Raw genomic sequence first — 26,325 nt, forward strand, 5'->3', positions numbered from 1 at the left:
CCCTGGTCAAAGCAGGACCAATCCCCTAAATGGCCCCCTCAAGGATTGAACTCCCAACCCTGGGTTTAGCAGGCCAATGCTCAAACCACTGAGCTATCCTTCCCCCCTGCCATGGGTCACCTGATGATGAAATTTAAACAGGTTAAATACAAACAAGAGGTAGGACTTCTGTTTTTGCACAACTCACAGTTAACCTGTGGAACTTATTGCCATGGAATTTTCTGAAGGCCAAGATTATAACTGGTTTAAAAAACAACAAACCTGGATAAGTTTCTGGAGGATAGGTCCACCAATGGCTACTAGCCAAGATGGTCAAGAACATAACTCTGTGCTCAGGTGACCCTAAACCTCTGACTGCCAGAGGCCAGGAAGGGAAGATGAGGATGGATCACTCCTCTGCCCTGTTCTGTATGCTTCCCTGAAGCTCTGGTACCTGGCCACTGGACTAGATGGACCATTGGTCTGACCCAGCATGGTACTTTTGTTCTTCATTTTTAGCATGGTAGGTTGAGCAGAGCTAGTGCATTTGTCTGCCCGGGCCTGGTGGCATGCTCCCAGTTGCAGGGCCAACATACCCATAGAGTGGTCCAGCTTAATGCAGCACAAAAAACCACGGGATATGCTCCCAAAGTCCTAGCAACATACACAGCTGAGTACAGCATCAATGAGAACACAGTGAGTTGAGTAGGGCTTTGCATTGTGGCTGCTCACATCTGGACTAGGTTATCTTGGGTGTTCAGACCTGGTTACCTATTCTCTGGGCTAACGATGCACTGAAGATGTACCTTTAGTTAAACTTGTGCAATAAGGCTGTGAAAATACATTCTGAGTTTGATGATTTTATTCTGGTTTAGCTTAAATTGATTTGGTTTAGTTTATACCTGCTACTAAACAGGTCATTCTTCAAATGACTTTTTTTTATGATTGTCTACACACAAGTTTGCACCAGTGTAACTCAATTGGTGCAAACTTGTGTGTGTAGACAATCATAAAAGTGGAGGGAAAAGTGGTTAATCTGCAGTCATTAATGTGCTGCATGCCCTTTTGGCCACTGACTACAACTCAGCACTTACTGATGAAACTGATGTAACTTTCATATTGTCTTTAAATGCAGGGAACTTTCATTCATTCATGTTGAGTACAGTCAATTCTTATTCAGTCATATTTTCATTGCTTTTAAACTTTTATATCTGACACTTGTGAAGACGTCCCACTTTTTTTTTCCCTTTCATGCCTCCTACAGTTTCATGTTCATTTGAAAATGGAGCAGGCATTGCTTCTCACCATTTATTTTGAGAACATTTTACTTCTGTATTGTTTTGCAAATGGTGCAGTCCTCACCTGGCTTTTCATCCTCCCCCACCCAGCCCCTTGCTCCATTTACAGATGGAATCTTCTTGTTGTTTGTGAACCAGAGTATAGTTAAGTAACTAGTATTCGGTCTGTCTGAAAGGTGCCTTTGCTCCTGACCTATTTTTCTCTGAATAGGACCTGTAATTGTATATTCTGGTGAAATTCCACCATACCATTGTAAGCGCTGTGTGTGGGAGGTTATGTAAAAGATAGAACAAGAAACGAACCTTTTGTAGTTTTTAGTCTTTCATTTCAGTATTAACCTCTTTCTTCTGGGTTGTAAGCAAACATGCTGAATAGCAGGGGTTTCTGATTTAGTGCTTAGCTTGGCACTTCCTTAGCCTCTGTAGATAATATGAAAGTGGGAGACAGCATGGAACTTAGAGATGGAAGTAACTTGGTAGGTTATCTAGTTCTTTCCCCTGCTATTTCAGCATTATTCCCTGTAATATACTCCCTGGCGTATACTGTCTAGTGCTTTGTCCGGTCTATGACTCAAGCAGTGGGGTTTCCACTACTTCCTTTGCCAGACTATTCTGCAGTCTGAGAGATCACTTCTTAGGGCTTGGCTACACTTGCAAGTCAGAGCATGTTAAATCAGCCCTGGGTGCCCTAACTCCTGAGGTGTCCACACTGGCAAGGCACTTAGAGTGCCTGGACTCTGCAGCTGGAGCGCTTCTGGTAATCCACCTCCATGAGAAGCATAAAGCTTGCTGCGCCCCGGCTGAAATGCCCACGTGTCAGTGTGGACGACGTGTTGCATTACTGTGCTGTGATTGGCCTCCGGAAACGTCCCATAATCCCCTGAAGTCAAGTGGCCACTCTTGTCATTGTTTTGAACTTAGCTGCAGGTATGCAGATATCCCCTTTCAAAGCTCCGTTTCTGACAGACGGCATGCTTATCTACTCCGGGACAAAGCAAACCATTGCTATGGAATGCTGCTATTGTGAGTGGGTGGGTGTGTGTGAGAGAGAGAGAGGCGGGGGGGAGGGGGTCTGCTGCTGTCAGAACTTACAAGACAGCATGCTGACACACTCTCTGCCCCCCAAAACACACGGTCTGCCCCCCATACACACAACACACTCCCTGTCACACTCCCCCCGCCCCCATTTGAAAAGCACGCTGCAGCCACTTGTACACTGGGATAGCTACCACAATTCACTGCTCTGTGTGGCATTGCAAGAGCTGCTGCTGGGGCCACAGCACTGCACTTGCAGCTGACAGTGTAAACACACAGCAGTGTCTTCCCTGCTGCAGTCTCTGAAGGCTGGTTTAACTCACATGCCACGAAACAGCTGATTGGGAGGTGTGGGGAAGGCTGCCGGTGAGTGGGAGGTGCTGGGAGCGGGGGTGGGGTGGGGCGCGAGGTGATGGGGGGGCTGCTGATGTATTACTGTGGCTCTTTGGCAATGTACATTGGTAAATTCTGGCTCCTTCTCAGGCTCAGGTTGGCCACCCCTCGTGTAAGTGCTTCTCTGAAGAGTCTGGGAGAGTGGATTCTTCTTGATGGGCCATCAACTCTCCTCTGACCCGTGTTAGTTGCTCATTTGTTACCGCTGAAAGGCTAGCACAGTTGCCAACTTTCACGTGGTAAATAAGCACCCCGACTTTCACAATAAGACAAAAATCAAGCTAATCCCATTTCAAAACAAGCCAATCCCTAAGAATCCAACACTCAGTGCGACTAGATCCCCCTGGCATGTAGTCTGGGACTGTAGTGGGCCCTCTGTGAACCTCTGACTCCCCCCCCCCCCCCCCACCCCGGTCATAAATATAAAGGGAAGGGTAAACACCTTTAAAATCCCTCCAGGCCGGAGGAAAAACCCTTTCACCTGTAAAGGGTTAAGTAGCTAGGATAACCTCGCTGGCACCTGACCAAAATGACCAATGAGGAGACAAGATACTTTCAAAGCTGGAGTGGGCGAGAAACAAAGGATCTCTCTGTCTGTGTGATGCTTTTGCCAGGAACAAAAAAGGAATGGAGTCTTAGAACTTAGTAAGTAATCTAGCTAGATATGCGTTAGATTCTGTTGTGTTTAAATGGCTGATAAAATAAGCTGTGCTGAATGGAATGTATATTCCTGTTTTTGTGTCTTTTTGTAACTTAAGGTTTTGGCTAGAGGGATTCTCTATGTTTTGAATCTGATTACCCTGGAAGGTATTTGCCATCCTGATTTTACAGAGGTGATTCTTTTAGTTTTTTTCTTCAATTAAAATTCTTCTTTTAAGAACCTGATTGCTTTTTCATTGTTCTTAAGATCCAAGGGTTTGGGTCTGTGTTCATCTATGCAAATTGGTGAGGATTTTTATCAAGCCTTCCCCAGGAAAGGGAGTGTAGTGTTTGGGGAGGATTTTGGGGGGAAAGACATTTCCAAGCGGGCTCTTTCCCTGTTATATATTTGTTAGATGCTTGGTGGTGGCAGCAATAAAGTCCAAGGACAAAAGGTAAAATAGTTTGTACCTTGGGGAAGTTTTAACCTAAGCTGGTAAAAATAAGCTTAGGGGGTTTTCATGCAGGTCCCCACATCTGTACCCTAGAGTTCAGAGTGGGGAAGGAACCTTGACACCCCACCTTACCCCTGCTTGCTGGGAGCCAATCAAAAAGTGAAGCTACAAGCAAAACAAGCCAAAAACTAGCCAACAAGCAACTCACAAGCCAATTAAGCCAAAAACAAGCCCAATTTCTGCGTTTTTTTTTCATGGGTTTGGCATGTCTGAAGGCTAGTTGTGGGTTCTCTCAACCCCACAACATATTTCAGTGACATGCACATAGCAAAACTTCATAACTTCAGATACAATGGTAGCACACACAATTCAACAAGATAGTAATGTTCAACAGATCATGACTTTTCAAATGGTACCTCAGAAGGCATACTTTGTACCGAACATATCATAATCATATCACAATGGTTAATACGGGGGTTCCAGGGTTCTACTTGAGATACAGAGTCAACTTCTTTAATTTTTTTACTTCTTCCTCATAAGTCATTCTCTGCAGCTGCTTGATCGTTTTTGCCTCTCTGAATTTGTGTACATTTTTCTGTTACTTTCTGGGCCAATACTGAATGCAGGTATAGTCTGGCCAGAGTCATTTAGAGACTGGCTCAGTTCAAGTGATCCGTAGGGATTTCAATAATATTGGCCAAAGCATTAAATGTAATACTCTAAATTTAAATGTCTGTAAATTCAGTCTGCTAGAATGATTTTCCCCCTAGACACCCTAGTCCTGTAGTGTTTTAGGAGAGTCTTGTCTAGGCTGATGTGGAACTAAGCTATTGGCGAATCCTGCGTTCTCACAAATGGAACATTGTATCGTATGTGTGTGTAATACCACAATGACCTATCTTGGGAGAATAAGTGGACACTGTATATGACCTGAACTCTATGGAGCTTACCTGAATCAAATCTCTGAATTAACAAGACTGTAGAGGAGACAATGTTTTTAAACGATAAAAATTCTTTTCCAATAATAGAATAGACTATTACTTCTATATCTACTAAAGAAATTCTAAATATAACAATTTTGCTGTACATAGCACACCCGCTCTCTTATTAGAGATCTGTCAGAAATAACTGCTTTTGGTATCTTTAAAAATACATGTTTAAAAATGTACTTCTATTACTATTAATATTGTCACCCCTCTGCTGAGCGAGCAATATCAAATGTCAGGGACTTCCTATTGGAGGATAAATCAATGATGGAAAGTTTTGATATTTTCTTACTCTGTGTATATACACCAGCCTTTGAACAGAGGTGGTTAAACAGGACACAGACAATCCCCTCTTTTAGGAATCCAGTATTGCCAACCCCAAACGTTCAAAAATCACAAGTCAGGCTCTCCAAAAATCATGAGATTATGTAAAAACAATAGATTTGGTGTTCTTTTTATTTACCTTCTGTGTTATGAACCTTTAGGGTGCCCTGGGGCCACATTTTGAAGCTTTCTCCACAGCCATGAGTGCTGAAGACTTACTTTTTCTTTAAGAATGAAGGGTGAAATCATCACATATCCACATGGTTCCAGGAGCTGTGGTTTTAACAAAAACAATAATTATTGTGAGACTCATGACTAAATCATGAATTAGCAACACTGGAATCTCAGCCAAACGGTTAATGCCTGGTTTCCAGGGGGCAACAAAAATTTCTCTCTGGTTAGATTAATACAGAGAGCAAATTCTCCTATTGCTTGCAACAGCTCTCCCTCCACCACACCCAAAAAGAAACTTAATTACAAAATTAACAGAACCATGCAAGTGTTGTTTCAAAGACTGAACAGTGGTCAGATGCCAAGAAAAAGAACCTTTGAAACTATGTATAGCTTCACCACCTGGTGACTCCTGTCAAACAATATCATAGGTTATTAAAAATGAATTTAAAAAAATTAAATCGAACATTTTTGAATGTATACATTTGTTTACTACTTGCAATGCTCTCAGCTTGGACAAAGAAAATGTTACAGAGATGGAACTAAAATATATCTCATAAATCCTAAAAATGAAAACTCTTTTGTGGCATTTAAGGAGAGAAGAAGTTTAGTAAATTTTTAAAAAACTGCAAAAATGAAGAAGCAATAATTATTTTGGATGTAAATGTGTGATTAAAGTACTTTTGGATTGCTTAACTATTGTTTAAGAAAGAGCCCTCTTAGACAGACCCATGTCTAATTTGTACAAATCTAAAAATTAATGAAATATTGAGCCCAAGAACCAAAGCTCCCAGACCTTCCCAAAATGTTTTTTGGTTTTGTTTTTTAAAAATGAACCACCACCGCCAGCACATTCCAACCAATTGCAGCAAGCCAAGTCACGATGCATTTCAGTGGATATAATCATTATAAAAGTGAGAGGACCCACTACATGACTCATTTAACTTTTGACTTGCTTGGTAGGTTTTCTCAAGTGCTCTTCCCGCAAGCTTCTGCTTACTTGGCTGACTTGGCTGTTTTGATGGCATCTTGGAATTGAAATGAATATATCTTCATCCCTATCCATGGTTAGGGGACTCTTTTAATGACCCTGGGCCCACTTTTTAAATGCTATTACTTCATTAGAAGTCTGATGTGCTCATGATGCCTGTGATTTGGGCAGAGTAGGAAGAAGAAAAATAAACCACTTTTAGAATTGCTACTGTTAGGTCTGTTATTGACTGATCGGGGAGACCGAAGTGTTCTCCTACTGGTTTTTGAATGTTATGATTCCTGATGTCAGATTTGTGTCCGTTTATTCTTTTGCTTAGAGACTGTCCGGTTTGGCCAATGTACATGGCAGAGGAGCATTGCTGGCACATGATGGTATATATCACATTGGTAGATGTGCAGGTGAACGAGCCCATGATGGTGTGACTGATGTGGTTAGGTCCTATGATGGTGTCCCTTGAATAGATATGTGAACAGAGTTGGCACCAGGGTTTGGTTCCTGGGTTGGTGTTTTTGTTGTATGGTGTGTAGTTGCTGATGAGTATTTGCTTCAGGTTGGGGGGCTGTCTGTAAGCGAGGACTGGCCTGTCCCCCAAGGTCTGTGAGAGTGAGGGATCGTCCTTAAGGATCGGTTGTAGATCCTTGATGATGTGCTGGAGAGGTTTTATTTGGGGGCTGTAGATGACGGCTAGTGGCATTCAACAAAAAAATTTCAAAAACAGACTCCAACGTGAAACTGCAGAACTGGAATTACTTTGCAAACTGGATACCATCAGATTAGGCCTGAATAAAGACTGGGAGTGGCTGGGTCATTATAAAACCTAAACCTAATTTCCCCAATACTAATTTCCCCCTACTGTTACTCACACCTTGTCAAGTGTCTGAAATGGGCCACTCTCATTACCACTTCAAAAGTTATTTTTCCTCCTTTGGTATCCTGCTGTCAATTGAATTGCCTTGTTAGACTAACCTCACACTTGGTAAGCCAATTCACATCTTTTCATGTATTTATACCTGCTCCTGTATTTTCCACTCCATGCATCTGATGAAGTGGGTTCTAGCCCACGAAAGCTTATGCCCAAATAAATTTGTTAGTCTCTAAGGTGCCACAAGGACTCCTCGTTGTTTTTGCTGATACAGACTAACACAGCTACCACTCTGAAACCTGTCATCTTGATGATGTTGTTTATGAATCTGCTGTGTCTGTGTGAAACAGAGATTGGTAGGAGGTTTCTCCAAATACCTTGGAAAACAAATGCACTTTTTACATCCTAGATAATAATGGCATATCCTACCCTAAATAACACTGACCCTTGTGTTCTGAACATGAATGCCAGAATCCAAGATGTTGTGTTTAAATGACATTCAGGTATCCTGAGTAAGAACTCCAGATACAGTCTCTCTACCACTAAGCAGATTAGATGTGTATAAACGTTGTTGTTGAAATTTAACTGGCATACTGAATACTGCACCATGCAGTTAATGTAAAAAATCCTCTTGGTCTAATTGTGTGCTTACAGATTGTTTCCTTGCAGGCTCTTAAGTCATTATTTAGAATGGATAAACGAAATTGGATTTTTGATTGGGGAGAAGCTAACCCCTTTTTAAGTGTCGCTAGCCTACTGTGTTAGAAAACTGATGCTTTGGATGCATTCAGATAAAAGGGAATATATTTTTTTCCTTAAACCTTTGTCTACAGTAGGATTTTATAGACTGCTAATTCTCAATGAGAGCAGCTCACAGTGATAGCACTGATGGAAGTTGTAGTGTAGGAAAGTGTTACTGTACTCTACTCTGAGCGAGGTGTGATGGCTTGGTGATTTAAAAAAAAATGTCTGAGCCTTGTCTACGTTACAACTTCCACCGCCCATTGAGAAAATGGTCTGAAAATCTTGGTATAGACCCAGCTAGAGAAATGAACATGGCAGGAAGGTCAAAACAAAATCTCTCCCAGCACTACTTACGCACTGTGGTTCATTTTTTCTGTACAACTCTATATAATGTGGGCTGGCATTTATTTAGGCAAATATTTACCTACTCTGTCTATTTAGAATCATAGAATATCAGGGTTGGAAAGGACCTCAGGAGGTCATCTAGTCCAACCCCCTGGTCAAAGCAGGACCAATCCCCAATTTTTGCCCCAGATCCCTAAATGGCCCCCTCAAGGATTGAACTCTCAACCCTGGGTTTAGCAGGCCAATGCTCAAACCACTGAGCTATCCCTCCCCCCCATGTAGCCCCCAATGCCATAATATCTGAGTAGTTTTCAAGTACCTAGCCTGGAAATAGAAATAATATGAATCCCCCCCCCCCATTCCAAGACTGCTGAAGAAATAGAGATCTTTATTTACTTGTGGGCGGGGGTGGGGTGGGGTGATGACAGAGAGAAAGAAAATATTATTGTGGGGAAAGCAAAATTGAAGAAATTAGTTTTGCATTTATGTTGTGGATGGAGACGTGATCTCTCTGAAGTAGCTAGAGCCAGTCTCATGAATTGCTCTGAATACCAGGAGAGAGACCATGTACTGGACCTTATTTAGTGACCCGTTTAATCACCTTGGTTTCAAGCAGGATACATCTTATTTATATTATTTTGTTGTTGAGCTGCATAGGGGTAGGGAGAGTTGGGGAAAATCGCTTAAAAAAAAAAAAAAAGTCCCCCCTCCCCAAACATCAACCTATGGAACACTCTACGCTGCAGTCATTTGAAATGTTTTTGCTCTCTTCTACATTTTGGTGCTCTGTATTCTCATAAAAGAAATAGGTAAAACGATAATATAATTATCTTCAATCAAACTGTTGCATTTTGCAGTTATAGGAACTCAGGATCACTGTTTTACCTCTTACCTCAGATTGGTTAATCACACGTTGCTGGATTTTTTTTTAAACTAATATAACATTTTAAAAAGTTAAAACAGTGTCTCAAAGTAAGAGATTAACAGATTCTGAAGTCAGAAGTGACCGTTGTGATTATTTAGGCCATAGAATTTACCAAAAAAAATTTCCGGTTTGAACTAGAGCATATCTTTTAGAAAAACATAAATGTGTCAACAGAATTTGGGTTTGCACTAGAGGCATCCCCAAGCTTGTTACAAAATACCAGGGTAAATACTGGCAGTACTGAGACTTTGGGACTCATCAAAAGGCCACTGAAGCTCAGTGGGAGTTTGACATCAATTTAGCTTTTGGTGAGGTGCAACATAGGCAAATGTGCTATTATATGTTTGGTAGTACTTCACAGGCTGTCTTGGGCTATAGAATCTCTCTTAGAATCTCTTTTTTTTTAAAGAGGCTTATTGGACAGAAGATTGGCTTATCCCATACTCTTTCAAAAACTGTTACGAGATTCTTAGCTTCCTGCAGGCACCTTAGTTTAATTTAACATTTTATATGAGCTTAGCCAAAAGAAAATATCTTATCCCTTCTCTTTCTGCCAACTATGTGAGAAATGACTTGTGGTATAAATGAATTTGCAGACATCAGTGATGTAGTTTGACTTATTAACCCTTCAGCATCTTTGTTGGAGGGTGGGTGCAAAACAGTGGTGGCAGAGCTCAGTGGCTGGTTCCAGTGGTTTGTCAACATGTTCTTGTTCTAGAAAATGAAGAGCCTGTGGGATAACATTTAAATGCTGCAGATGTTTAATGATAGGTTTCAGCAATCTTACAAACTCCTCAGCTATGCAGCACAAGATTAGAGCCAGACATTACTGGCAGTTATTTATGTCTATTATGGTATATTTCAAAGAAATATTTAGAAATTGTCAATGGTAGCTAAATTCTGCAATACATGAAGTCATTCTTAAAATGGTTTAAATCTGTTTAAAACTTCATATAAAGAACATATATATTTCTATTTCTTGCTTTAACAATGGGTAGCTTGCATAATAAGGGGGAAATTGTGTATCTTAGCGTACATATGCACTGGGGAGGCATTCACACACTTACACAGACAAAGCATTGTTGCTGGTTTAATATTGTATTCTATCCTGTGCGTGTTGCACCTTTTGTATGAGCTGATTGTAATTAGAGGGAATAAAACCTTTTGGATTTTCTCTTTCAGAATCGCAATGAAATTAAAAATGGAGCGATCCTTCGATTAACAACATCTCCAGTAAGTTACCATTCTGTTCGTTCTCCTTAAACTTTTTCAGTCTCCCATAATGATGGTTTGGTTGAGGTGATTACTATGAATTTTTTTCTTGTACTGAATTCAGAAGCTCATGGAAGGGACTGAGAATTAGTGGTTCTCTATGTTTTTGGGGTCTGTGATGCTCAAAATGGTGTAAAATGTTGCCCCAATGATCTACTGTATCCCACAGTCCAACTGCAATGGATTGTGGGATTTGGAGGGTTTTCACTCATCTGGAAAAGGGCCAGTATTGCTGGGTGTGGGGCTTGTGGATTAGGGTTGGTGCTGCTGGGTACTTCTATCTAACCTCTCTTCCCACCCCATTTGCACAGCACTCATCTCCAAGGTGGCACAGTTTCCAGTCTGTGAAGATAGCACCAACGCCTCCATCAGAGAAACTGTGTCTGCTGCAGAGTTCAGAGTTGGGAGGGAGGATGGAGGACAGGATGGGGAGAGGTCTACTATGTTTGGGTTAAAGGCACGTAGTAGGGTCGGGATGACAGAAGGGGGAGAGAGAGGATGACTGAGTGAACTGCTCTTCCTTATCTCCTCCTCAGGTTCCTAGTGACGGTGAGATTTTGCATTTTTTATGCCACTCCCTCTCAGCTGGTGGGTGGGACTCGCCAGATTCCTATCATGGCCCATTTCTGGGCTCTCAGCTATACTGCCACATATTGAAAGCCTCTGTTTATCCGCAGCATGGGTGTCAGCAATACAGCTTTCTCCATCTTCCCTCACCAATGCACTATCTTGCTAAAACCGCTTACCTGCGTTTGTCTGGTCATGGTAGCCACGGCAGATTCAATGCAGTGTTCTGAAAATTTCAGTCCCCAGGCAAAGCAACTCCTTTAAACAATCTCAACTCTATTCTGGCGGGATCAAATCTAGGGATGAAAAAGGTCCTGCCCATTCAATCCTTGGCTTCAGATGAGGCTGCCAAAAGGGGTGCCAGTTACAAAGGAAGCTTTGTGATGTGAAGACCTGTCTATTAGGACTTGGACTGAGACCATTAATTCATTTCACATAGGCCATTGAACCGCTTAGCAACTTTCAGGTAAGGGAAATCTAGTCTGGATTCTAACCTGTAGTAAAGAAATGAAAAACTCTGTATCTTACTGATAATTCACCAAGTCATGCAGACCTCTCTGTTCACACCTACCCCACCCAACTTGATGTTTGCAGTCACCAGACACTGGGCATGCAAATAGCAAAGTTGAAGATATGTTGGAGTAGAAATAGGGAATGGAAGGGCACAGTAAGGACACAGTTAGACATCTGGAATTTTTGGGCAAGCGAATGGAACTTTATTCATTCCATGAGAGCATAACCTCTCATAAGGTGACCTGTCCAGCAGCAGTAAAAAGAGAGAAGGCAATAGGTGGTACTCTCTGTCACATGCCTTCTTTTTTTCATGCTCAATTCCAGAGTACCACATTCCCAAAGCTTAACAGCAGTTTAAGAGCAAGGCCCTCTCAGAACCTGGCTTACTTCCAAGCTGTATCATGGCCTGCAACCCAGGACAACCTAATACCTAGGAAGCTACCTGGCCTCATAGGATGGCTCAGGCTTCCTGTGAATCTAACCCCCTTTCCTGGGATGCCTCAGGAAGAGGTGAGGTGGGGACTTACAGACTCATAGACTTTAAGGTCAGAAGGGACCATTATGATTATCTAGTCTGACCTCCTGCACAACGCAGGCCATGGAATCTCACCCACCAAGACTTCCTCAATACCTCCCAATCTCTGTGGTTTTCAGGGAATCAAGCACCAATCCATATCTATCCCACTGAAAAGGGGGACCTGACATCCCTGTTGCCTAAAATTGTAATCCTATAAAACCAAGCAAAATCTGTGTTGATGTGTCAGCAAAGAGTACCACACAAACCCTCTGCATAATTCCACAAAAAGTACCCGTGCCATCTACTCCATGTTGGAGCCATGGTACCTTCTAATTTCCAGCACTGATTTATTTATTTTTTACCTAATTCCAGTGTTTTATTCTCAAATGTTTACATTTTTTTAAAACTGTGGCTGTGATTTGGGAGACCTTTTCAAAGGGTTGGGTGTTGCTAGTAAATGGCATTTTTGTGCTCTTTAAAATTTACAGATTAATGGTGCTTTCCATGTACGTATGCTAGAAGAAAATCTTTGTTCTCTAGGTACTACAATAATGGGCACTATATAAGTACCTAAGGTAGATAGAGCAGGAGTTTTCAATCTGTGGGCTTGGGACCTACACTGAGCCCCCGTTGTTTGCCCTGGGAAGCTGGATGGCCACATGTCTGTCCTTCCTCCTTGTTTCCAGCCGAGAACAACAGAACATGTGGAGGAGACGCTGAAAAGCAAATATAAACTGCGTAATTCTGCAGAATGGACAAAACCCTTATGCTACATACAGCTAAAAATACACTAATGCTTTCAGAAACTTGCTTTAACATAACAGAATTATTAGCTGTCACCAGGATGGTGTGCTATTGTAAATGGAAAGGGAAGTCAGTCATTTAATAGAGGATGGGAAGGGTGAGATGCAAGTCCACAAGACTCAATTAGGATGTGGACATTCCATGAAAACATTTAAGAAGCCCCTATTTTAGAGAACATTCATCAAATATGTTTGACCTTGGGGCAAGTGAACTGGCCAAGAAGCTGTTACTCAGCTAAATGGAAGCATTTCTCCACTTGGGTTCATCAACACAATTTGTCTCTGAACTCCATTGGAATCCCTGATATCTTAGAGTATCTAGTTACCTGTAAGTCTTTGGATCTTGCGTTCAGTTCCCTGCAGGTTCATTTAGCAGCAATTAGCACTTTCCATCCTCCAGTGGATAACTGTATGATTTGACACACCCTGTCACAACTATATTTTTGAAGGGGATTCTCAGAACCTTTCCACCAGTGGTGAAGTTTGTATCTCAGTGGGATCTCAGTTTTGTTCTGTCATCTTTCACTAAGACTCCCTTTGAGTCTCAGACTACATGCTCTATGACCTGTCTGTGCATGGAGGTGGCCTTTCTGATAGCTATAACACCGGCAACAAGAGTCAGTGAACTGGGAGTACTTATGGTTGGCCCACCTTCTATAAAGAAAAGGTATCGCTACACCTCCACACCAGAGCCATACCCAGGGTAGTTTTTATATTTCATGAGAGTCAAGTCATCCAATTACTTGTATTTTTTTCCTAAACCACATGCCTTGGAAGAAGAGAAGACTGTATTCTCTGGACTTCCAGAGGGCTTTGGCCTTTTATCTGCAAAGAACAAAGAAGATTAGAAGACACCTAAACTATTTGTTTCCACAGCAGAATGATCAAGAGGTCAATATATATCCACACAGAGATTTTCTAAATGGATCTTGGGTTGGATCACCTTTTGTTACCAACTAGTTGGCATCTTCCCAACCATCCCCAAAGGGATAAAGGCTCATTCCACTGAGGGGTCAAGCTACTTCAGCTGCATCTCTGAGAGACATACTCAGACTAGAATATGTAGGGCAGCTACTTTGTGCTCTTTGCATACTTTCATAAAACATTATACCATGGTACAGTCTCAACTGTGGATACAGCTGTGGGGACAGCAGTGCTACATTCAGCTATCACTTCTGTTTCCCTGCACCCACCCCCAGTTTGTCTACTCCTTGTTAATTTCTCACATCCGGAATAGACATTACAACCATCACTCAAAGAAGAAATGGAAGTTACTTAACTGTAAGTGGAAGTTCTTTGAGATGTGTGGTCCCTATCTGTATTCCACTACCCTCCCTCTGTCCCCTCTGCTGTGGATTGGGTATGCTGCAGTAAGAATGGGAAACTGGAGAGATGTTGGCCAGCATTAGCCTTTATGCCCTCAGTTGGGAGCATGAGGAGAGCTACGACATGTTGTACATACCAGTGGATATTGCTTGAAAGAAATTCTGGACTCAGGCACGTGGTGCTCATGCGTATCCATGTGTGGAATACTGATACGGACCACACATCTTGAAGAACCTCCAGTTACAGGTAAGTAATCTCCATTTCCATGGGCAAATGCCCACCCTTACACAATGCTTTCACTTCCAGGTGTGAGTTTCTGGTTTTTATCCCCTACAGCCAGAAAGACTTGAAAGTGAGACAGTGAGGGTTCTTCCACCCGCCCGCCCCCCCCCCCAATTAAATCTGAAACCCTAAGTATAAGTAGAGTGTTTTTTCTTTTAATTATCACCAATTTAGATTACTTGTTCTTTTTTAGACTTTGGCTTCTTTTTGCTAAATCATTATAGCATCACTTTTGTAATGCGGTAATTACTGGCACATTGCTAAATCCATTATAAACTGTTTCCTTTAGAGATTTATGACTTGCCTATTTGAAATTTCACTGAGTTGGAACTTTGAATGTGAATTGTCAGACCTGTTGGGAATTTGACCTGTCTCTTTGTTTCTTCAGATCTGTTTGCAAAGTTCATGTTTCATGTGATTCTCTGAGGACTGTTTTTTCCCTAAACAATGCTTCCCCTTGCCACCTCTTTAAAAGACTCGCACACTCTGTCTCCTAGGTTACTTGAGTATAGATTGAATTTCTCTCAGATTATCTTGGCTCTCATCTTTCTATCTTTCCTATTTATCTTTACTCTCATATTATCTTCCTCAATATCTCGGTATGCACTGTATAGTATTTTTGCCATTTTCCATGACACATTTTCCCCCTGTGCCCAGTTATGTTTCTGTGGAATTATCTTATGTATCTTATCCAGCATTTATCTTTTTATATGGATTTATATGAGAGTGAAACATCAGTTTGTCTGGGATTGCCCATTCTGGGATTTTTCTGTTCTAGTGATGGGTGTGTAGATGGATAAGGGAGTTGTTATTATTGTACAGTGTGAAAATATTCATAAAGCACAGTTGTCTGTGCTCCAATGCAGTAAGCAGAATGGCATCTGCTACTGTTTGTGAACATTCATGCGTATATTTTATACACCAGATCCTGTAAACCCTTATTCTAGTGACTGTTCTTTACTAGAGGTAGGTAAAATATTAGCAGCAGACAAATTAAGTGGCTTGTCCCTGCATCAGTTAGTTAATTATTCACAAACAGCATTGGACGTCTGTGTATAATCTTGTTCAAAATGATTCAACTAATGGCTTATACAAACGTATGGGTTGTTTGTGAACTGTACCATAATTATTGATTCGTGTATTAGCTTTAATAATATGCCAGTATTAGCCACCTTTGTCACATGAGCTTTTTTTTTGTGGCTCTCTGACTGGATGACTCCTGAACCCGCAAATAGCTTTCAGGATGCCTGCATTAAGATTTCCAGCATGAATACTCATGCAAATACACTTTTTCACAAGTATCATTGTGCAAATACATGTGCCCACAAGTACTTACAATAATTATCAAAAAAAGAAAAGGAGTACTTGTGGCACCTTAGAGACTAACAAATTTATTTGAGCATAAGCTTTCGTGAGCTACAGCTCAGTTTTCCTTTTCTATGAACATTTCAGCAAATGCAAACACCATTTTTTCATGAATGTCCTTGAAAATCATGTTGTCATGTTTTGGGGATCACCCAGATGATCACCTGCCCTGTAACTTTGGGTGCCTTAATGCTATGCAACTATGGCTCAGAGCTCTCATATGGGTAGCCAATCTACAGACATAAAGGTCTCCCCATGGCTTCCACCCACTTAGTTACTCCTTTCAAGATGACCTCAATAGCCCTTCTGGTCCTGAGTCTTCCCAGATCTTTCCCTTAAATTCTTAACTACCAGTCACTCTGACTTTTCCCTTCTGGTTCATCACCTAAAGGAGTAAAACTTGCCCCCAGTTATCAGTCCACTTGGGGCTTCACACTCCACCAAGACTGCACAACAGAGACCTGTTTGGAGTAAAAATAAACAAAAAGTTTATGTAATAGAAAGATCACAGATTCAAAGATGAAATAGTAAGAAAAAGCAGGTTTCAGAGTAGCAGCCGTGTTAGTCTGTATTCGCAAAAAGAAAAGGAGTACTTGTGGCACCTTAGAGACTAACCAATTTATTTGAGCATAAGCTTTCGTGAGCTACAGCTCACTTCATCGGATGCAACTGTATTTTCCACTTTATGCATCTGATGAAGTGAGTTGTAGCTCACGAAAGCTTTTGCTCAAATAAATTGGTTAGTCTCTAAGGTGCCACAAGTACTCCTTTTCTTTTTAAGAAAAAGCAAACACTTACAAGTTACACAGACTGTAACCATAAAGATGCAATCTCAGTCTTCACACTTCTATATAAGCTAAATTCCCTTCTCTAATACAAGTTACCCATTGCCTCTTAATAGTTTTCCGGTGTGCCCTCTGTCGTAGTGGTATCCAGTGTTTCATGGACAGTACCCCACTTAGATGCTGGCCCTCTGTTTCTGGGTAACCTTCTCACGTAATAAACCCCTTCTCTTTTAACAGGATTTGCAATTTTTTTTTCTTTCTCTGGGACTGTGGTTACACAGAGAGGGGGAAACTGCCTCTTTCCTTAGTTTTCCAAGACTGGGTTTTTCTTTTCAGTTTCTATGTCTTTCCATTAACGTTAATGGTCCATCATTGCCTTTCCCTTAGTTGTACAATGCTATGTGCTTGGAGTTATTTTCATGTAAACAGTTAGCCTGGCAGGTGCCCCTCCCTGCCTGATTGCTTCCCCCGGCTGGTGTGAGGTGGAGCTGTAGTTGCACCATGATTACAATTACAGTTTTCTACACACATGTACATGCATATGTTTATAAGCATAAACCGTATACCCATCTCCTGGTGACCATCAAGGTCAGAACATCACAAGTTTTCATAAAAGACCTTACTTGATATATGTTTATACACAATAACATGGTATACAACCAGTTGACCCAGATGCACATTCGTTGGGGTTCAGACCCCCTGTTTTCCCCTCGGGGTGTCTGGACCATGATTATCATACACACAAAAAGGAGATTGGCAATCGGTTTTTGACCATCTCTTGTCCTTGCTTATGCATATAGGCCCAGTGTTTTCAATGATTAAAGGGCTGGGGATCAGACCCTGAGGCCCTGATCTTGCAACCACTAAACTTAACTTTACTGGGGCTACTCATTAGGGCGCAAGTTTGTAATCATTGGTATCTTTTAATTATGAATTAAATATTAAAAACAAACAAACAACCTAATCAGCAGTCCTGTATAACCCTGTAATAGTAAATAATGAACTACTTTGATGTGTCTTTCTGCATGCGATGAAGGGAGAAGCTATTTTTAGGGTAAGAGTAAAAGTTTAATTTTTCAAGTTTCCAAGGTGATGTTATAAACAGTAAGTACAACTAAAACACCCAAAACCAAACCCTTGGATTGTGTGCTTTTCTAAATTTTTAATAGGTAGCTACTGAATGCGCACAAACGTCTTTTAAAATATTTTTTCCATGCCTACGCGCTACATCTATAATACTTTTACCACTGACTCACTTTGTAGCCCTGGACCAGTATCTTCTCTTGTCATGGGTTTGTTATCTTTAAATGACTATCACTGATCCTAACATACTTCACAGAGCTCTTTTGTGGATTGTTTGTGCAGGGCTTAAGTTTTAATTGCTAAGTATTATTATAAAAATTAAAGGAGTACTTGTGGCACCTTAGAGACTAACCAATTTATTTGAGCATGAGCTTTCCACGGTATGCATCCGATGAAGTGAGCTGTAGCTCACGAAAGCTCATGCTCAAATAAATTGGTTAGTCTCTAAGGTGCCACAAGTACTCCTTTTCTTTTTGCGAATACAGACTAACACGGCTGTTCCTCTGAAACCTGTCATTATAAAAATTGTAACCAGTTGCCCATGCAGCCTTCAATTGAATTTCGTTGCTTAGTTGGAGTAAAATGCCAATTGGTCTTAAGTGGTTTGTTGGATTTCGTTTGCATATAATGCAGATTATATAGCATGTCCAATCATCCACTGTTTTCTGGAGTATGATTGTGGATGAAATTGCAGCCTAAACACAGAATTTCCTTGCTTTGATTGGTTTAAATACTCTAGATTAACCCTTAATGGTCTGTACCCATTGTTATTCTAGGGGGATTAGACATTCTGATTTTGTTTACACCAGTGGGAATGATGTGATTAATTTTTCTGCATAGCAAGCTGAAATGTGTACACTATCTTGTATTTCGTGATATGTTTCTTAAATTATGTTGTAAAGGACAAAGAGTAAAATCCTGTCCCTATTGAAGTCAATTGGTGTTTTGCCATTATTATTTGTATTACTTTAGTGCTTAGGAGTCCCAGTCATGGACCAGGATCCCATTGTGCTAGGCACTGTACAGAACAAAGAGAGTCCCTGCCCTGAAGAACTTAATCATTGAGAGTTTTGCTGTTGAAGCCGGTAGGGTCAGGATTTCACCCAGAGTGCATCAATGTTTGAGAATGTCTGGATTCAGAATTTCTGCAACCTCCTTCCCAGGCTGACGCTCTTCCTCTTCCCTAAGTTTGTGTTTTAATTGTTTGCAAAGTTTAAAGATACGAGGGCTGAAGTATTCTCCTATGCCAGGAGTACTTAGGCAGTGTACAGTGATGGGTTTATCTATAGCAGTCAGTGGAACCCTTCCTAGGAGTTCCTAAGCTTCAAAGGGTTGAGGAGTTTTCTATGCAAATTCCTACCTTGGACTTAGATCATTTCTTTTTTATTGTAAAGCTGACAGTCCTGTCAAGCTGTCTCTACTTCAGACAGTGCAGCCTATCCTGCTGTCCTTTCAACAAGACTAGACAGATATTTTAGGTTTCTTGGAGGCCTTTTGAAATACTCCAGCTTTGACAGAGTGCATTTCACAAGCTTCCTGTTCTCCTCCTCTGCCTCTTCCTCTTCTAAGCTGGAGAGCTTTTAATACAACCCTTACTTTATTGGAACAGCAGTGTTCTGGCTAATTCCCCTCATCATATTTCTCAAAAGGGGTTTATTTTTTATTCCTACCTGGATCATATTTTAATAAGAACAGACATGTGGCAGCCAGCTCTACTGTTCTTTAATGAGCGATGCTCTCTACTGTCCATCCACTGATGAATTATAAATCATTAAAAGAGCACCCTGGTAACCACTCAGCATGCATCATCTGGGTGTCATTTTAATACGTTGTTCAGCAAGACTGTACATGCTGTAAGAGCACATATGAGCACTATGGCAACAAGAATTGGAGATTTTTGAGGGCTTCGTGTTGTTCAGTGCAACAATATTTTCATCCATGTGGCACATAATGCCAATAGCCAACATTACATATTTGGCCAGGTGCCACATGAGACAATTACCAATATTTCTGTTAAGAAAAATATTTCTTTACTCTCTAAACAAGATCTGATCTGCCAATACCAGTTCTTCTCTCTTCATGCAAAGAATGCAGGTTTCTGGATGCACAGACTTGCAGGGGGTTGCTTTACATACCATAGGCGCCACTGCCTAGAAACTTTGACCTTTGGCCTGTTAAGCTTTGTCCACATTCATTGTTCAGGAAATCTTTTGCTGTTGCACTACAGTTAGTGTAGCATTAACATTGGTGTAGGCAAATGTAGTTGAGGATATGACTAAGTTCCCATCTACACAGCCAAAAGTGAGTTTAACTACTATTATATCATAGCTAGGTTACATCATGGTTTGGCTAGCCTGTGTAGAATGGACCAAACTATATTGCAACCATGTTATAGAACTGTTACAGCCATGGGTGAAATCTTTACCCCACTGTAGTCAGTGGCAAAACTTGGCCTTTACAAGGCTGCAGCAAATTTCTGTAACTGTTTTAGGTCCTATCCACACAGGCAAGATCAAACTGCCATAAAAAAACATGGTCAGGACATTATCAAGTTACCATGTGATCCCCCAACACAGCAGTTTTGCAGTGTAGATGGACTATTAGCCTAGATCTCCACTCTTACTAAAGCATAGTTACGACAACATCTAGCCCCATTCACGCAACCAACCATCCTGTTTTGTAACTGTCTTTAATGATCATTGTCAAATTTGTTGGTTATATCTCTGTAGATGGGACCCTAACATTCTAGTTTGTGCCTTTTCTTCGCGCAGCAGTAGTGAAGGTCTTCTAAATAGATTTTGAGTGTGGTTTGTTTCAGTAACATGTTTAATGATGTCTTTGAAACCATTTTCAAAGTGAGTTCAGCTGAGCTGATGTAGTACTTTTGAAGACCCTCCAAAATGTCCAGTCTAGAGTGGGTAACAACTCATAGAAGTTAAATTTGTTCTGAGAAATAATATTTTGCAAAATCTCCATGCCGGCAGCTAGCCATCCTTCCCAGATGTAACAGCCATGGAGACTGAGGGCTTATCTACATTATGGGAGTTACTGTGGCATAGCTCGACACAGCATGGTGTAGATATCATAATAAGTCAATCTAAGCTACGTTGACTCCAGCTACATTATTCACGTAGCTGGAGTTACGTAACTTAGGTTGAGTTAAACCCATAGTGTAGACCTGCCCTAAGTTGACGTAAGTTTTAGGTGTAGACCTGGCCTGGGGAGAGAAGGAAAATCTCAATGAAAGATTGTTTGGGGAGGTAGGAGATGACTGTTGAATTTTTGTTCGAAATAATAATGGCTTTTCAATAGATGCTGTAGGATAATGTGTCCTCCCTTTAGAAAGAAAATTGTGCTCCTATTGGCAAAACTTATTTTCTTTCGTAGAGGCCTTACGAGTGTGTGTGTGTGTGTGTGTGTGTGAGAAAAACAGTGTTGTGACTAATGTGGAAGTTGGGAGAGCTGGGGTCTGTACTTGTCTCTGTCATTGGCTTCATGCATGGCTTTCAGCAAATCACTTAACCTCTGTGTGCCTTAATTTACTCATCTGTAAAATGGAGGAAAATGATCCTTTCTTACCTCCTGGGAGGGTGGGGGGGGGGGGAAGGGGATGTTGGGAGGCTTAATTTATTAATGTTTATCAAGCATTCTGAAATTGATAAAGAGAGGGTTATATATAAAGTACATATTGGTTTTCATTATTTCCGATCTCTCCTGTTCAAAAATATTCACTTATACATTCAATTCTGGATATTCACAGCACCTACTGAAAAGCCATTGTCCTTGCAGGTGTAGAATAATTATTATATAGCAAAGAAATTGTCATCCAGAACAAATTCAGCTTTCCCTAGTGCAAATATAATATCAGAGAGTGACTGTGCCAGGCCTTACCATTAATTCAGTTTCCTAATGGTCTGCTGCTTCAGATTCACACTTAATTCAATGCACATAAGAGTGTTGTAGGAACTGAATTTTACAAGCATCTGAGTACAGCAGGAAAGGCTGTATCAATAACAGAAAGATTGGTTAGCTGTTAGCAGAAGATTTTGGACATTGTATCCTGGTAATTGTTATTCTGGGAGCATTGACTGAAAATGTGAAATTAATGTATTTTAAAGTATTTGCTTAACTATGCAAAACAGATTTACATGGCTTCTGGACAATTTAATTTAAAAAAATCCCTTTAGCTCTTTACTTTTTCTGTTCCTGTCAGATTTCACATTATTTCTCATCAGAGAGCTAAACATTGATGGGTAGGATATTTTTAATATGTGATTCAGTTGAGTGAATAAGATGATGTATGTGTGATAACATCATATAGTTTAGGAGGAAATCATTCCCATGTTCTTTGGAAATACAAATACTATGGATATAAAACTGAGAAAAAGAAAAAGAAAAAAGGGTAGGGAAAGGAGCGGAAGAAACAGAAATCAGTACCATGTGCGCTCTGCATAGGATCTGGAGTAAGATAATATATTTTTGTTTAAGGGTGATGGAATAGTGCGTTGAATGGAATAAATGTAGATTTGAAAAAAACTGTCATTGTCCTAATTATAAAGAAACTTCATTTATGTACTTGGCTTTTGGGGGTAGTTTTATTGTTTGGGTCACACTTCATATTAAGGGTACATAAGCTTTTTGGGCCATGGACTGTCTTTTTTTATTTTGTTTTGTGGTGTTTTTTTTTTTTTTTTTTTTACAGTGCTCAGTATAAAGGGATACCGGTCCAGGACTGGGCTCTTGGGTGCTACCGCGATACAAATAATAATCCGTTCCGTTCAGAGAAATTTTGGGCCCCAGTACATCATTTGCACATTTCATTTATAACTAAGGATTTGAGGAGGTTTTTTTAATGTGTTTTTTTTTTTCTCTTTTGTCTCTGGTGAGGCTCAAAATGCACAGCAGCTTCATGAGAGGATCCAATCTTCTAGTATGGACGCCAAGTTAGAAGCACTGAAAGACTTAGCCAGTTACTCACGGGATGTTACGTTTGCCCAGGAATTTATAAATCTAGATGGTATCTCTCTCCTAACGCAGATGGTTGAAAGTGGCACAGAGTAAGTATTTTACTTGAATTGTAACATTTGTTTTCACCACTTTTGTGTGTGTCTCTCTCTCTCGTACACACTATTTTAGCTTGAAATATTGGTAAACACTTCTCACTTTCTAAAACTAAATGAACATAAGAAAATGAAAAGCAGTATCTGAACAGTCCTCTGCTACTAAAACAATATCTGTGCAATCACATGAAACCTTGTAAAAATATGTTATTTTCCCAGAGGGAAAAAGAAATCTTAGGAAGTCACAAGTCACTTCTGTGCCACAAAGCCCAGGAATCAACATGGTCTTCATTGCCCCGAAATAACAAGCTTCATTTGTTAAACTTTTGATCCCAAGGTTCCTGTTAAATAGTGACAACTAATAACTGTTTTTTTAAATTTATACTTTTTGATACAATGTAAAAAAAATCCACTTCCTTTTTGTTTTCTTTAATTTTATGTTTTTAATTTTAGTTTCATTTTTGATGGGATTTTCAAAGATTTTTACAAGTCAATAGGATTTAGGTACCTGACTCCCTTTCACTCTTTTTGAAAATGTCAGCCATTTTTACCAGTGTGAAGTGGCCTTATCCTGTTCCATTAAAGTAACCGAGAGTTCTGTTGTTCACTTCAATGGGCATAGGATTGAGGCAGTTATTGGAAGTTTGTGCAAAATAGACCCCCCCCCCCACCAGTTGGTGCATCACACTATTAAGTAGTACTTTAATAGTTTCTGTTTGCAACGGCTTTTGAGATCCTTGGATGAAAGGTGCTGTTTACAGATAGTGATTTGCTATCACTCTATCAGATACCATGAAGGGCACCTATGTGGATATTTTAGATTACTGCTTGCAATCCAGCTAGTGATACAAAGGGTTTGATTCTGCACTCCCTCACAACACTTTTACACTGGCATAAGGACTTGTCTATATTAGAGATTTAGGCACTGATGTACATGCAGTAGAACAAAACCAAGGCTGATCTAGACACACAAGTTGTACTGGCTTAATTAAAATAACTTTTCAATAATTTTTTGTTAAATTGGCTAATATTGCTTCAGCATTTGTTGGTTAAAGACCAAATTAAGGTAAATCAATATAAGCCAGGTTTAAATTAATTTGTGTCCTCACATACTCCTAGTTAAATAAGTTCAAGTGTGTGTATATGCAGTCTCTAAGGTGCCACAAGTACTCCTGTTCTGTATGCAGGCTGTATGCAATGTTGTTGCAGCTGTGCTGGTCCCAGGATATTAGAGAGAGAAGGTGGGTGAGGTAATATCTTTTATTGGACCAAGTTCTGTTGGTGAGAGAGACAAGCTTTTAAGCTTATGCAGAGCTCTGTGTAATCTTGAAAGCTTGTCTCTCTCACCAGCAGAAGTTGGCCCAATTAAAGATATTACCTCATCCACCTTGCCTCTGTATGTAGGCTGGGCATTTGTGTAGATCTACTACACCGATATAAAAAGTGTCTTCCATTGACAGGGCTTTCAAACAGGGATAAGCTGCGCTAGTACAAGCTGCTCTTTTGCTGGTGCATCATGTCTACACTAGAGGTTTGCAACAGGGTAGCTATATCAGGGCATGTACACTGGTGCAAAAATATCCAGTGTAGGCAAACCCTAAAACTGGTGTGCCAGAGCAGAGAATCAGGACCAAAGACTTTCCAATGGATTCACATGTTGATGACTTATAACTGCTCACTATATTCTTCCTCCTTGTTTAGCTCATCAGAGCCTCTGCAATTTGCAGTGGTGACTGGAGTGATTGCAGTCTGATTTTGTTTTTAAAGTTTGGTTAGGTGAGAGTAATTATGGAGCAAGGACATCTGCACTGCACAGTGCATCTTGTTCAAGTTTTATACTGTGTCCTTTTATTCAGTAAATCCTCGGTAAGCTCATGCCTAATAGCCAGAAGGATAGAAAACTTAATTTAGAGTTTTGGTGAAAATGGAAAGGGCAAATTCTGAACCTAACACACACATGCACTCTTTCTCCTGGGCTCTCTTACGCTCTGCTGTTCTGCTTTAATCTTGACTGTCTTGATCTTCATTGTGAGTCTGATGGTCGGTCTTCACTGCAGAGTTAACTTGAGTTACATGTTCTTGAGTTCGCCTAGCTTGAGTGAGAGCAGCCTCAATTCAAAATCACACTTCAGGTGCCATGTCCATGATAGTGCAGCACTCACTTGCGTGTGGCGCTAAAACTTCTCGGAATACGTTCCCAGTGAATTGTGGGAGACCTTGTTTGGGGGAAGTAGGGGAAGGCATTGGAGGACTGGGGTTGCTCAAGTAAAGTTCGTTTGCGTCCACACTATAGCATGGTTGTGCTAGCAGCTGATGAGTTATGCTAACTTGAGCTTTAGACTATATCCCCTGGTGGATCAGCCAGCTCTAGTTTAAAGCACCACCATATTAGAGTTAGTGTTTTGTGTGTGGATGAGACTCAAGTTAGAGGCAACGCTCAAGTTATACCTCTAGCTAGCTTTGGGCTAGTCTACACTGGCAACGTTAAAGCGCTGCAGCGCTTTCACGTGGCTTGTGTGGTCACGGCAGAGCGCTGGGAGAGAGCTCTCCCAGTGCTCTAAAAAACCCCACCTCCAGAAGGGATGTAGCGGCTCCTACCGCTGTTGCGCTGTCTACACTGGCACTTTACAGCGCTGAAACTTGCTGCGCTCAGGGGGGTGTTTTTTCACACCCCTAAGCGAGAAAGTTGCAGCGCTGTAAATTGCCAGTATAGACAAGCCCATCTGTGGTGAAGAAAAAGCCCTTGTTAACCTTCAGCGGACAGGCACAGTGAAGCTCTGAAGTTTATGCCATGTTTGCCAGTGAGGAATCCAGCTCCGTATTTACAGCTGGCTTGTTTGTCCCTCATTCCATTCCTTCAGTGATAGTTATGATTCCCCGTTTTACTGACTAGGACAGTGTTTCCCAAACTTTTCTGGCCACGGAACGCCTGGTATATATTTATGGAACACTTATTATTTTGTAGTTGTTTGGTTTTCAATAAAAAATGTGCTGTTTATACTCTCATATATTTTATTTTATAAAACAAAGCAAAAATACAAATTTTAAAATAACTTGAACTAACAATTTCTAACTGGAAAGCGCATATAAAGTAGTAGAAAAATCAAGGGCAAGACCCTTTTTTTTTTAATTACGATTCTTTCACGAAACACCTATTCACATCATGCGGAACATTAGTGTTCCACGGAACACAGTTTGGAAAACGCTGGACTAGGATATCCCTGGATTTTCCAGGTAGCTGTACGTGTCTTGCTACTAATCTGGTGTAATTAAAATAAAAATCATTGACAGGAGTTATCAGTGTCTCCCACTTACATCCCAACTTGTTATTTACACTGCATGTATACAGTGCATTGGTTCAAGAAAATTAAAATGACCATTTTGCTACATACTCTCTAGTGAATGGAGACTGGATAGTAAACATTCAGGAGAGTTTTGTAAATTCCTGTTTTTGTTTTTGTTTTTTTTAAATTTCATACTGTATAGTTACGTATTTCTGCCAAGATCTCCTACCTGACCACTACACCATTTGGAATAAAAGGGCCGTAGGAGCTGTGTGCGCTGAGATTAAAATATTGTAGCTAGCAGCGGTCTGATCATAG

General features: G+C 40.6%; 1 protein-coding gene across 3 annotated transcripts in view; it reads left to right on the plus strand.

Annotated features, from left to right (window-relative positions):
• ELMO1 (engulfment and cell motility 1) overlaps window positions 1-26,325 on the plus strand; it is a 421,610-nt gene that overhangs the window by 110,970 nt on the left and 284,315 nt on the right. For all 3 annotated transcript variants that reach the window (XM_048839200.2, XM_048839201.2, XM_075125620.1), the window contains exons 5-6: window positions 10,333-10,383; window positions 22,551-22,720. In XM_048839200.2, coding sequence (XP_048695157.1) covers window positions 10,333-10,383; window positions 22,551-22,720 — 221 coding nt within the window. The remainder of the gene's footprint in view (window positions 1-10,332; window positions 10,384-22,550; window positions 22,721-26,325) is intronic.

This window comes from Caretta caretta, chromosome 2 (assembly GCF_965140235.1).
Source record: "Caretta caretta isolate rCarCar2 chromosome 2, rCarCar1.hap1, whole genome shotgun sequence".
In the NCBI taxonomy this organism is placed as follows: domain Eukaryota; kingdom Metazoa; phylum Chordata; order Testudines; family Cheloniidae; genus Caretta; species Caretta caretta.